This window comes from Panulirus ornatus, chromosome 48 (genome assembly GCF_036320965.1).
Source record: "Panulirus ornatus isolate Po-2019 chromosome 48, ASM3632096v1, whole genome shotgun sequence".
NCBI lineage: Eukaryota > Metazoa > Arthropoda > Malacostraca > Decapoda > Palinuridae > Panulirus > Panulirus ornatus.
This window is the reverse complement of record NC_092271.1, coordinates 9,846,156-9,859,981: the sequence shown is the minus strand read 5'-3', so window position 1 is coordinate 9,859,981 and position 13,826 is coordinate 9,846,156. Positions and strand designations below refer to the sequence as shown.

At 40.6% G+C, this 13,826-nt stretch overlaps 1 protein-coding gene across 21 annotated transcripts in view; it reads left to right on the top strand.

Moving 5' to 3' along the window:
- The window catches only part of capt (adenylyl cyclase-associated protein 1), a 424,491-nt gene that overhangs the window by 257,331 nt on the left and 153,334 nt on the right, over positions 1-13,826 (top strand). For all 21 annotated transcript variants that reach the window (XM_071690544.1, XM_071690536.1, XM_071690541.1 and 18 more), the window contains 2 exons: positions 2,805-3,004; positions 5,901-6,109. In XM_071690544.1, the coding sequence (XP_071546645.1) occupies positions 2,805-3,004; positions 5,901-6,109 (409 nt within the window). The remainder of the gene's footprint in view (positions 1-2,804; positions 3,005-5,900; positions 6,110-13,826) is intronic.

Here is a 13,826-nt window from a genome sequence, read left to right as displayed (position 1 = left end):
TTGTGTGATCGGGGCCTGAACATGCAGGAGGGTGAAAGGAGGGCAAGGAATAGAGTGAATTGGAGCGATGTGGTATACCGGGGTTGACGTGCTGTCAGTGGATTGAATCAAGGCATGTGAAGCGTCTGGGGTAAACCATGGAAAGCTGTGTAGGTATGTATATTTGCGTGTGTGGACGTATGTATATACATGTGTATGGGGGGGGGGTTGGGCCATTTCTTTTGTCTGTTTCCTTGCGCTACCTCGCAAACGCGGGAGACAGCGACAAAGTATAATAAAAAAAAAATAAATAAAACCTGTATTCAGGGGTTGATGTGCTGTCAGGAGACTGAACTAGTACATATTAAATGTCCAGGGTAAACCATGGAAAGGTGGGTTGACATGCTGTCAGGGGACTGAACCAGTACATTTTAAATGTCCAGGGTAAACCATGGAAAGGTCTGTTCGGCCTTGTTGTGGATAATGGGCCGTGGTTTCAATACATTATACATGAGCTAGAGAATGGATGTGAGTGGATGTGGCCTTTCCTTGTTTGTTCCTGGCACTACCTTGCTGATGTGGTAAATTATAATGAATTATGAGAAAAGGATTATGGAAATCAGTTAACTCAAGAATAGCTTATCTTTTTAGAAATAAACTGTTTGTTAACTATGGATTATTGTTTTTGAAAGTAGAGACGTATAATGGATGATGAAGAATAAAGTTACTGATGTAATGAACCCTACTTAACCCTTTCATTGTGCATTTTTTCTGAAATGTTAGTTACCCCATATGGAAAAATGAAATTCCAAAATTTTTTTTCCTTATAGAAAATCTTTCATCACATATGATTGAAGGAAACACCCCAAAAAGTACTATAGTATGCTTTTCTCAGTATTAATATGGGAGGGTGTATTTTTTGCTGAGGATGATGGTGGCATGGATTATTTTCCTTTATATAAATGTATGATGATGGCTTTTTTCATTGTGTGATTTCATTTTAGATATATCAGAACACATTTCACACTTTCTGGATTTGTAATTGGCTTAAATTCACTCATCCTGTACCTGTCATTTACATATCTTTTTACATATACCAATTTTCTATATTCCATGTCAATTATTTATATATTTATTTATCATTTGCACATACTCAACATTATTTACATGAACTATTTACATGAACTGAAGAAAACATGAGCATGTTAGTTATAATTGCCTGATGACCCCTTTCTGGAAAGGGTCTTAGGGTTACCCTAGTCACAAGATTTTCTCCTTTTGCTGTAAGAATTACGTTTAGAATTTCTACACAAACTTAGTATCCCACTGTGTGATAGAAGTACATTTGTTTAACGATTAGGGGCATCTGTGATGCTTGACCTTTTTTCAGTTATGTTATTAGCTTGCCACTGACATTTGTGGACAAGATATTGAGTTGGAAATATGAAAGAGGGTGTGAAGGTCTGAAGCTACAAACGAGGCTCACTTCAGTGTACAACACCCTGCCACAAATGTTGCTTGAAGCAATGAATGGGTTACAGTAAATATTTTGAAAATGTTTTAGAGAACACCAGTGTCCCTTCAGTGATTGAAGCTTTCTCTTTTCATCTATTTATGCACCTTAGGAGTTGCATTTGGGTTTCTGAACTCTTTTTTTCTGGCCTGTCATACAGTTGTAAGAGTATCTTCATGTATTAGTGTGTTAGTTTTCAAATTTTTTTTAACCCTTTGGCTGCAGATTGTGACTTAAGTCATGATGTCCAGTAATCCCTCTAAATTTGAAATACGCTATAGTCTGCAGCTGTCAAAAAACAGATTGTGCATCCTGCTTAGTTCCGGAAATGGTGCTAAGGTGCTGTCCTTACGTGTTAGGAGGCTGGAATTTTATGCATAAACAGTGGCTCAGTTTGCTGACGATTGTCTCCTACATATTGATTCACTTATGTTTCTCTTATATTTTACTTTGTTTTCATTGTTATGTAATTAATTTTTGGACATGATAATGTCAAGATCTGATGAATAATTTTGTCTTGGGTATTATAATTATAACTAAGATAAAGATAATGTACAACGTTTTTTTAAGTGATTTTGAATTGGCAGTGTGAAGCTGCATAGTCTCTTTAAATTTTGCACTTCAATTTTTTTCTTGTGTACATTTCATTCATTATTAAGAATTTGATATATTCTGTAATACATAAATGAATATGTTCAATTATGGTAAAAGAAAGATATTTTGACAAGTGCTCATGAGGTGGCAATGTAGTGCTGCTTGGCATTATTTTTGTGTGGCTGTTAAATTATTTCATGACCTTTATGATTTGTTTCTGTTAGGAACAGAAAACTTATGTACTTGAGAAGTTTATGCCAACCTAGAGGAGTCACCCTTAAATACTTGAATTTTGTTTCTCTTTTTTCTACCCCTGTAGTCAGATGATGATTGTAAAAAATAGTGATACCAAGTATGGAAACTTTATCGCTATTATTTTGTATTGATGAAAAAAGTATTAGATAAGGACCAATTACCATTTTCATATTTTTGTGGAGAATTCTCTCTTGCATTGCAGCTGGAAATTTTTTCTGCAGCAAAAGGGTTAAAGTATTGTTTGAATGGATCTGTTCTAAATGACATAAGATGGTCCAACTCTAAGTAACACTATATCTTGAAAGACAAGCAAGGATTTTTATTCTTTATAGGAATTGTACATACAGATGTATACTTGAAAAGCTAGAAGTGTAATGTTATGGTTGCACCAGTGCTTTTTGCTATTTCTAAACTAGATTGTAGAAACTGCCCTGCTGATTTTATTTTTCTTCTTAAAAACCAGAGGAGTGTACAGTGCCATTTGTATTGGCATATGATGACCTTCTTTCGGGGCCATTCAAAACTTTCTTCGACTGCAGCATGAAAATTGGTGGAGATGTTGAGAACATTGCTAAGTTAGTGCAGTCAGCCTTCATCAACCAACGAGCCTTCTTGGTCATGGCAACAAAGAGCCAGCGGCCTTTGGATACAGAATTACCAGAGGTAGAGAATTATATCTTTTCTTTATCATTAGGAGCTCATATTATGTAATGTCAGATGATGTGAATGATGAGAGGTATAATCAGTTTTTCATCAATTATATTAGGGAGTATATAAACATTTCTTATGGTATAAAACCACTGATATCTGGAATAGCATTGTATATGTGTTGCAGTGGCTGTATCTCCTCCTCTTCTTCAAATGATGCCTTAAGTACTTGTTGATAGACAGTTTAGGATGCTTGTTCTTTGAAGTACCTTGTGTGAATGATTGTATATAGCTTAAATATTTGTTGGGTTTTGTGGAGAAAGTAAAGTACATATAAAGAAATAGACATAGGAATATTTGAATAGCAAAGGATTGAGGTTGGATAAGAAAGGCATTATTTTGTCTTTGTGATTCATTTTATGGGTAGGGATGTGATGAGATTATATTTAGTAATAAAGAAATACGATTCTATAAGAGGGGGAGAGTTAATGGATTAGTTATGTTAATAACATTATTGATGATGATTATAATATCTCTGGGCATGGGTTCTATATAGATTTGCTTGACAGTACTTAATACAGTTAGCTGAGAAATTTACATGCAATGAGAATGTTAGATTTAGTTCTTGCTTCAAACAAGTCTTATTGGAGAAAAGTTTGGTACTGACACTGATGATAGTGCATCAAAACCACAGCCTTGTATCCAGAACAAGGCCTCCACAGATTTTGCTTGCTTTCCTCAGCCTCTTCATATGCTCTGGTTCAGTCCACTGACAGCATATTGCCACATGGATACCACACTGTTCCGGTTTACTTTATCTTGTGCATACCTTACTCCCCTCTTAATGTTCATGCCCCAAGCACTCAAAACCTTATTCACTCCATCTTTCCTTCTTCAGTTTGCTGTTTTCCTTCTATTTGTTCTTTTTGCTTCTTACACACATACCCTCTTTGTCATCCTCTCCTCACTCATTCTTCCTTAATGGCCTAACCAGTTCAGCATGCCCTATTCAGCTTTCTTAACCATGCTCTTCATGTTACCACACACCTCTCTTGCCCTATTATGTCTTACCTGATCAACCCTTCTCACACCACATATTATCCTCAAACATTTCATTTCCAATACGTTCACCCTCTACCATCCATTATTATTTATAGACCATGCCTTGCATACAAACAACCCCATTGCAACTATTGAGCCTTCAGACATGCCCATCTTTGCCCTCCCAGATAGTAGCCTCTCTGTCCACACATTCCTCAGTGTTCCCAAGACCTTTGTCCCCTCTTGCACCCAATGACTCGCTTCAACTCCTATGGTTCCATGGGCTGGCATGTCCACTCTCAGGCTATGAAACAGTTCACTTCCCCCAAGCTTTCTCCTTTCAGACTTACACTCTGCATAACCTAGCTATCTCCAGTGCTAAACGTAATGACCTTACTCTTATTCTATTCATATTTACTCTCAACCTTTTTCTTTCACTTTCACTCCAAAATTCAGACACTAGCTTCTGCAGTTTGTTACTCAAATCTTCTACCAGCACCAAGTCATCAACAGACAGCAACTAACTCGCCACCCAAACCCCCTCACCCCAAACAGAATGCACACCATCCATTCTCTCCAATACCTTGGCATTCACCTCCATCACCTCCCCATCCATAAATGAATTAAACAGCCATGGTGACATCACTTACACCTTTGCTGCAAACCCACCTTTACCTGGAAGTTCTCACCCTCCTCTTTACTTATACACACGCCATACTCCATTAGTAAAAAGACTCGGTGCTTATGATAGCTTTCCTCCCATGCTGTGTATTTGTAACTTTCATCAACAGAGTCTCTTTGTTAACCTTTTCATATGCTTTCTCTAGATCCATAAATGCCACATACAAATCTTTCTCTTTCTCTTAAGTATTTCTTGCAAACATTCTTCAAACCTCCCCCTTAAGTCTTGCATACAACTTGCCGTAGACACTCAACAGACTTGTACTTTTGTAATTCAAACACTCACCCTTTTGCCCTTATACAATGGTTTTTTACTTGCATTCTCCCAATCCTCAGGCACCTCATTATGATACATTAAAAAAATCTAACCAACCAGTCAGTCACCCCTCAAGAAATTCAACCTCATTGATACATTGAAAAATCTAGCTGACCAGTCAGTCACCCCTTTTAAGAAATTCAACTGCAGTACCATTCACAAAACTTTCACCACCTCCTCTCTTGTTACCATACCTCTTGGCCTGACCATCTTACTTTGCATACCTCCCCACCCCAAAGACCCTACACCTGCCTACCTATCTTAAAAATCATTCAGCAATCCTTTAAGAGTACTCATTTCATCTCTTCACTGCATCTCTGCTTATTACCACTTTCCAGTATGCCCTTATCACTGATGTTTCCAATTGTTTTTTTTTTTTCTTACTCTGTTAAACTACTTCCAAAATATTATCTTATTCTCTGTGAAGTCGCTTCAACTCTCTTTTCAGCTTCTTCACCTTGAAATCCTGCCATGTTCTCTTGTACATCTCATGATTGCTCATGCTTCTTCCCTGTAAGAAACTTGCAAACACCTCTTAGCTCTTTAACTTGCAACTTCACTTCATCATCCCACCTCTCACAACCATTTCTCGCCTGCTTACCACCCAACTTCTACATGCCACAAACATTTCTTGCACATGCTAGCATTGCTTTCCGAAATACCTTCCATTCATCTCCCACTCCCTGAGCTTTGTTTACTCTTTTCTTTTGCGACTGTACACTCTTTGTCTCTTGGGACTGAATTTTTATCTGAACACAGACCCATCAGTGAACCAGTGGATGTTCAAGAACAGGTTTCTCTTTCCCCAAACTAGAACACTACTTTGCATCAGGAGGATTAGATCTTCAGTATAAAAATATTTCTACTGCACAGGTTTTAGAACCTACGGGCAAGAAGATTCAAGAGGTGATATCGTATCGAGAATCCAACCGCCAGTCTCAGTACTTCAACCACCTGTCTGCAGTCTCTGAATCTATCACTGCTCTGTCTTGGGTAGCAGTTACCCCTGCTCCTGCACCATATGTGAAAGAGATGGGTGATTCTGCTGTTTTCTACACCAACAAAGTTCTCAAGGAATATAGGTATATTTATTAGACTTTATATTTCTTTGTATATGGCATATGGAGCTGGAAGTACTTTTCTATTTACCCATGCCCTCTGAATATAATTTTTTTTTTCTTTAAACTTGTCTCAGCAAAATGTTTTGACATAAAACATATTGCAATGTATGCCATATGCTTCTCACAAAGTGTTTGCTTTATGTGCTTTTATGGGATTTACAGACTTTACCCATTTCCTTGACATAGTTTGATAAATATTTACTTATTTCATAGGATGGGGATGTACAGTATGGGTTGATTTCACAAATGGGCCATAATACTGTGAAGTTAGTGCACCCTTGGATTGCTCTGAAACAGTATTATTGATAAAGAATACGTGTTACATTGATAGAATGTTGACATTATGTGATTTGCCTGAATCAGCGAGCATTGTAAGTATTGAAGGAGGACAAGGAAATGATTTATTGAAATGAAGATAGATATGGTAATATGTGTAAATTTTTTGAGGCAGATTTTTATTCAGTCTTGCAAAATATATAACTGGAGTTTTGTGAGGTGCCACTTTATTTCAAACTCTTACAAAATGCTCAGATGCACCATCATTGGAAATTACATTTAGAGGACCAGTTAGAGTAAAGCGGCTCCTACACAGTCAATATTATTGATACAATATATTTATTATATTTTGCTTTGTCGCTGTCTCCTGTGTCAGCGAGGTAGTGCAAGGAAACAGACGAAAGAAATGGCCCAACCCACCCACATACACATGTATATACATACACGTCCTCACACACAAATATACATACCCATACATCTCAACATATACATATATATATATATACACCCACAGACAAGTGAGAGGGTTAGGGAAAATGATTTGGTAAACAGAGAAGAGGTAGTGAAAGCTTTGCGGAAGATGAAAGCCGGCAAGGCAGCAGGTTTGGATGGTATTGCAGTGGAATTTATTAAAAAAGGGGGTGACTGTATTGTTGACTGGTTGGTAAGGTTATTTAATATATGTATGACTCATGGTGAGGTGCCTGAGGATTGGCGGAATGCGTGCATAGTGCCATTGTACAAAGGCAAAGGGGATAAGAGTGAGTGCTCAAATTACAGAGGTATAAGTTTGTTGAGTATTCCTGGTAAATTATATGGGAGGGTATTGATTGAGAGGGTGAAGGCATGTACAGAGCATCAGATTGGGGAAGAGCAGTGTGGTTTCAGAAGTGGTAGAGGATGTGTGGATCAGGTGTTTGCTTTGAAGAATGTATGTGAGAAATACTTAGAAAAGCAAATGGATTTGTATGTAGCATTTATGGATCTGGAGAAGGCGTATGATAGAGTTGATAGAGATGCTCTGTGGAAGGTATTAAGAATATATGGTGTGGGAGGCAAGTTGTTAGAAGCAGTGAAAAGTTTTTATCGAGGATGTAAGGCATGTGTACGTGTAGGAAGAGAGGAAAGTGATTGGTTCTCAGTGAATGTAGGTTTGAGGCAGGGGTGTGTGATGTCTCCATGGTTGTTTAATTTGTTTATGGATGGGGTTGTTAGGGAGGTAAATGCAAGAGTTTTGGAAAGAGGGGCAAGTATGAAGTCTGTTGGGGATGAGAGAGCTTGGGAAGTGAGTCAGTTGTTGTTCGCTGATGATACAGCGCTGGTGGCTGATTATGTGAGAAACTGCAGAAGCGATGAGTTGGTAAGCGTGTGGAAAGAAGTTAGATTGAATAAAGCAGGTATTGGAAAGGTGAGGAAGCAGAGTTGGGGAAGGAAAGTGAATTTAATGTGGATATCTGGAGCGGATATTAGGAGTACTAGTAGGGATGGGGTCAAAATTGGGGGGTGAAGTTTGGAATCGAGAATATCTCGGAGGCAAAATGTGGAAGGTGTGTAAATGTATGTATATCCTGGGATGGATAATTGGCCAGGAGGATGGAAAACATGTGGGGATGAGCGAGAGTGAGTACGATAGGGTAGAGTGGGGAAAAAGAGGGGCTGAAAATCTGAGAGGTGCTTGAATGACATGGTGGAATGTGAGAACATTATTGAAAGAATAAAGTGGGTGAGGAAGAGATAGAGGTACCAAATGTGGTAGGTTGCGAAGGATGGAGTATAAGATTTGTGTGATCGGGCATGAACATGCGGATGTGTGAAAGAGATTTTGAAGGAAATAGATGTGGTGGAGTGTGGTATTATCGGGGTTTGAGTCGTCAAGGTGAGAATCGGGGCAAGTGAAGCGCGTGGGTAAACCAGGAAAGTGTTGAGGTTTGTATAGAATGTGTGGAACGTATGATCAGATATATGTGTGGATGGGGGGGAGGGAGAGTGGGAGACCAATTGGTTGGTAGTGATTGCGGTGTATCGGCTAACATGCGGAGGGGTAAAAGGAGGGCAACGAATAAGTGAATTGGAGCGATTTGGTATACGTGGTGTGTGCTGTCAGTGGTTGATCGGGGCATGTGAGCGTGCGGGTAAAGAATGGAAAGCTGTGTGTGTATATGTGCATGGTGGGTAGTGTTACAGTGAGGGGGTGGGGTTGGCCCATTTCTTTCGTTGTTCTGTGCTACCTCGCAAACGCGGGAGACAGCGACAAAGTATAATAAATAAAAAATAACCCACAGACATATACATATATACACTTTTACACAATTCACACTGTCTGCCTTTATTCATTCCCTTCGCCACCCTGCCACACATGAAATAAACAACCCCCTCCCCTCGAATGTGCGCGAGGTAGCGCTAGGAAAAGACAACAAAGGCCACATTTGTTCACACTCAGTCTCTAGTTGTCATGTAATAATGCACCAAAACCACAGCTCCCTTTCCACATCCAGGCCCCACAGAACTTTCCATGGTTTACCCCAGACGCTTCACATGCCCTGGTTCAATCCATTGACAGCACGTCTACCCCAGTATACCACATCGTTCCAACTCACTCTATTCCTTGCATGCCTCTCACCCTCCTGCATGTTCAGGCCCTGATCACTCAAAATCTTTTTCACTCCATCCTTCCACCTCCAATTAGGTCTCCCACTTCTCCACGTTCCTTCCACCTCTGACACGTGTATCCTCTTGGTCAATCTTTCCTCACTCAGTCTCTCCATGTGACCAAACCATTTCAAAACGCCCTCTTCTGCTCTCTCAACCACACTCTTTTTATTACCACACATCTCTCTTACCCTATTATTACTTACTCGATCAAACCATCTCACACCACATAATGCCCTCAAACATCTCATTTCCAGCACATCCACCCTCCTGCGCACAACTCTATCCATAGCCCACGCCTCGCAACCATATAACATTGTTGGAACCACTATTCCTTCAAACATACCCATTTTTTGCTTTCCGAGATAATGTTCTTGACTTCCACAAATTCTTCAACGCTCCCAGAACTTTCGCCCCCTCCCCCACCCTATGATTCACTTCTGCTTCCATGGTTCCATCCGCTGCCAAATCCACTCCCAGATATCTAAAACACTTCACTTCCTCCAGTTTTTCTCCATTCAAACTTACCTCCCAAATGACTTGTCCCTCAACCCTACTGTACCTAATAACCTTGCTCTTATTCACATTTACTCTCAGCTTTCTTCTTTCACACACTTTACCAAACTCGGTTACCAGCTTCTGCAGTTTCTCACCCGTATCAGCCACCAGCACTGTATCATCAGCGAACAACAACTGACTCGCTTACCAAGCTCTCTCATCCACAACAGACTGCATACTTGCCCCTCTTTCCAAAACTCTTGCATTCACCTCCCTAACCCCCATCCATAAACAAATTAAACAACTATGGAGACATCACACACCCCTGCCACAAACCTACATTCACTGAGAACCAATCACTTTCCTCTCTTCCTACACGTACACATGCCTAACATCCTCGATAAAAACTTTTCACTGCTTCTAACAACTTCCCTCCCACACCATATATTCTTAATACTTTCCACAGAGCATCTTTATCAACTCTATCATATGCCTTCTCCTGATCCATAAATGCTACATACAAATCCATTTGCTTTTCTAAGTATTTCTCGCATACATTCCTCAAAGCAAACACCTGATCCACACATCCTCTGCCACTTTTGAAACCACACTGCTCTTACCCAATCAGATGCTCTGTACATACCTTCACCATCGCAATCAATACCCTCCAATATAATTTACCAGGAATACTCAACAAACTTGTACCTCTGTAATTTGAGCACTCACTTTTATCCCCTTTGCCTTTGTACAGTGGAACTATGCAAGCATTCCACCAATCCTCAGGCACCTCGACATGAGACATACATACATTAAGTAACCACACCAACCAATCAACAGTGCAGTCACCCCTTTTTTGATAAATTATACTGCAATACCATCCAAACTCGCTGCCTTGCCGGCTTTCATCTTCCGCAAAGCTTTTACTACCTCTTCTCTGTTTACCAAATCATTTTTCCTAACCCTCTCACTTTGCACACCACCTTGACCAAAACACCCTATATCTGCCACTCTATCATCAAACACATTCAACAAACCTTCAAAATACTCACTCCATCTCCTTCTCACATCACCGCTACTTGATATCACCTCCCCATTAGCCCCCTTCACTACAGTTCCCTTTTGTTCCCTTGTCTTATGCACTTTATTTACCTCCTTCCAAAACATCTTTTTATTCTCCCTAAAATTTAATGATACTCTCTCACCCCATCTCTCATTTGCCCTCCTTTTCACCTCTTGCACCTTTCTCGACCTCCTGCCTCTTTCTTTTATACATCTCCCAATCTTTTGCATTATTTCCCTGCAAAAATCGTCCAAATGCCTCTCTCTTCTCTTTCACTAATAATCTTACTTCTTCATCCCACCACTCACTTCCCTTTCTAATCTGCCCACCTCCCACGCTTGTCATGCCACAAGCATCTTTTGCGCAAGCCATCACTGCTTCCCGAAATGCGTCCCATTCCTCCCCCACTCCCCTTACCTCCTTTGTTCTCACCTTTTTCCATTCTGTACTCAGTCTCTCCTGGTACTTCCTCACACAAGTCTCCTTCCCAAGCTCACTTACTCTCACCACTCTCTTCGCCCCAACATTCTCTCTTCTTTTCTGAAACCTCTACAAATCTTCACCTTCGCCTCCACAAGATAATGATCAGACATCCCTCCAGTTGCACCTCTCAGCACATTAACATCCAAAAGTCTCTCTTTCGTGCACCTATCAATTAAAACGTAATCCAATAACGCTGTCTGGCCATCTCTCCTACTTACATACGTATACTTATGTATATCTCTCGTTTTAAACCAGGTATTCGCAATCGCCAGTCCTTTTTCAGCACATAAATCTACAAGCCCTTCATCATTTCCATTTACAGCACTGAACACCCCATGTACACCAATTATTCCCTCAACTGCCACATTACTCACCTTTGCATTCAAATCACCCATCACTATAACCTGGTCTCGTGCATCAAAACTACTAACGGACTCGCTCAGCTGCTCCCAAAACACTTGCCTCTCATGATCTTTTTTTTCATGCCCAGGTGCATATGCACCAATAATCACCCATCTCTCTCCATCCACTTTCAGTTTTACCCATATCAATCTAGAGTTTACTTTCTTACACTATCACATACTCCCACCACTCCTGTTTCAGGAGTAGTGCTACTCCTTCCCTTGCTCTTGCCTCTCACTAACCCCTGACTTTACTCCCAAGACATTCCCAAACTACTCTTCCCCTTTACCCTTGAGCTTCATTTCACTCAGAGCCAAAACATCCAGGTTCCTTTCCTCAAACATACTACGTATCTCTCCTTTTTTCTCATCTTGGTTACATCCACACACATTTAGACACCCCAATCTGAGCCATCGAGGAGGATGAGCACTCCCCACATGACTCCTTCTTCTGTTTCCCCTTTTAGAAAGCTAAAATACAAGGAAGGGAGGGTTTCCGGCTCCCCGCAATATACACAGCTCAGATTGAACAACCATGGAGACATCACGCATCCTTGCTGCAAAAAGACATTCACCGGGAACCAATCACTTTCCTCTCTTCCTACATGCACACCTGCCTTATATCCTTGGTAAAAACTTTTCATTGCTTCTAGCAACTTACCTGCCATGCCATATACTCTTAATACCTTCCACAAAGCATCTGTATCAACCCTCTCATATGGGGTGGTTAGGGAGGTAAATGCAAGAGTTTTGGAGAGAGGGGCAAGTATGCAGTCTGTTGTGGTTGAAAGGGCTTGGGAAGTGAGTCGGTTGTTGTTCGCTGATGATACAGCATTGGTGGCTGATTCGTGTGAGAAACTGCAGAAGTTGTTGACTGAGTTTGGTAAAGTGTGTGAAAGAAGAAAGTTGAAAGTAAATGTGAATAAGAGCAAAGTTATTAGGTTCTGTATGGTTGAGGAACAAGTTAAGTGGGAGGTAAGTTTGAATATCTCTGGGGATACGGGAAAAAGAATACTTCCCATGTGTTCCCTGCATGTCGTAGAAGGCGACTGAAGGGGACGGGAGTGGGGGCTAGTAACCCTACCCTCCATGCATCTCAACTTTCTAAGAAGGGAAACAGAAGGAGCCATGCGGGGAGTGCTCATCCTCCTCGAAAGCTCAGATTGGGGTTTCTAAATGTGTGTGGATGTAACCAAGATGAGAAAAAAGGAGAGATAGGTAGTGTGTTTGAGGAAAGGAACCTGGTTGTTTTGGCTCTGAGTGAATTGAAGCTCAAGGGTAAAGGGGAAGAGTGGTTTGGGAATGTCTTGGGAGTAAAGTCAGGGGTTGGTGAGAGGACAAGAGCAAGGGAAGGAGTAGCGCTACTCCTGAGGCAAGAGTGGTGGGAGTATGTGATAGATTGTTAGAAAGTAAACTCTAGATTGGTATGGTTAAAACTGAAAGTGGATGGAGAGAGAGGTGATCATTGATGCTTATGCACCTGGCCATGAGAAGAAAGATCATGAGAGGCAAGTGTTTTGGGAGCAACTGAGTGAGTGTGTTAGCAGCTTTGATGCACAAAACCAGGTTAAAGTGATGGGTGATTTGAATGCAAAGGTGATTAATGTGGCAGTTGAGGATATGATTGGTGTACATAGGGAGTTCATTGTTGTAAATGGAAATGGTGAAGAGCTTGTAGATTTGTGTGCTGAAAAAGGACTGATGATTGGGAATACCTGGTTTAAAAAGAGAGATATACATAAGTATACATATGTAAATAGGAGAGATGGCCGGAGAGCGTTATTGGATTACGTTAATGTGCTGTTGTTGACTGATGTTAATGTGCTGAGAGGGGCAACTGGAGGGATGTCTGATCATTATCTTGTGAAGGCAAAGGTGAAGATTTGTAGTGGTTTTCAGAAAAGAAGAGAGAATGTTGGGGTAAAGGGAGTGGTGAGAGGAAGTGAGCTTGGAAAGGAGACTTGTATGAGGAAGTACCAGGAGAGATTGAGTGCAGAATGGAAAAAGGTGAGAGCAAATGACATAAGGGAGTGAGGGAGGAGTGGGATGCATTTAGGAAAGCAGTGATGGCTTGTGCAAAAGATGCTTGTGGCATGAGAAATGTGGGAGATGGGCAGATTAGAAAGGGTAGTGAGTGGTAGGATGAAGTAAAATTGTTAGTGAAAGAGAAGATAGAGGAGTTTGGATGATTTTTACAGGGAAGTAGTATGAGTGACGGGGAGATTATTAAAGATACAGGCAGAAGGTCAATAGAAAGGTACAAGAGGTGAAAGTTGGGTTGAGAGAGTACCATTAAATTTTAGGGTGAATG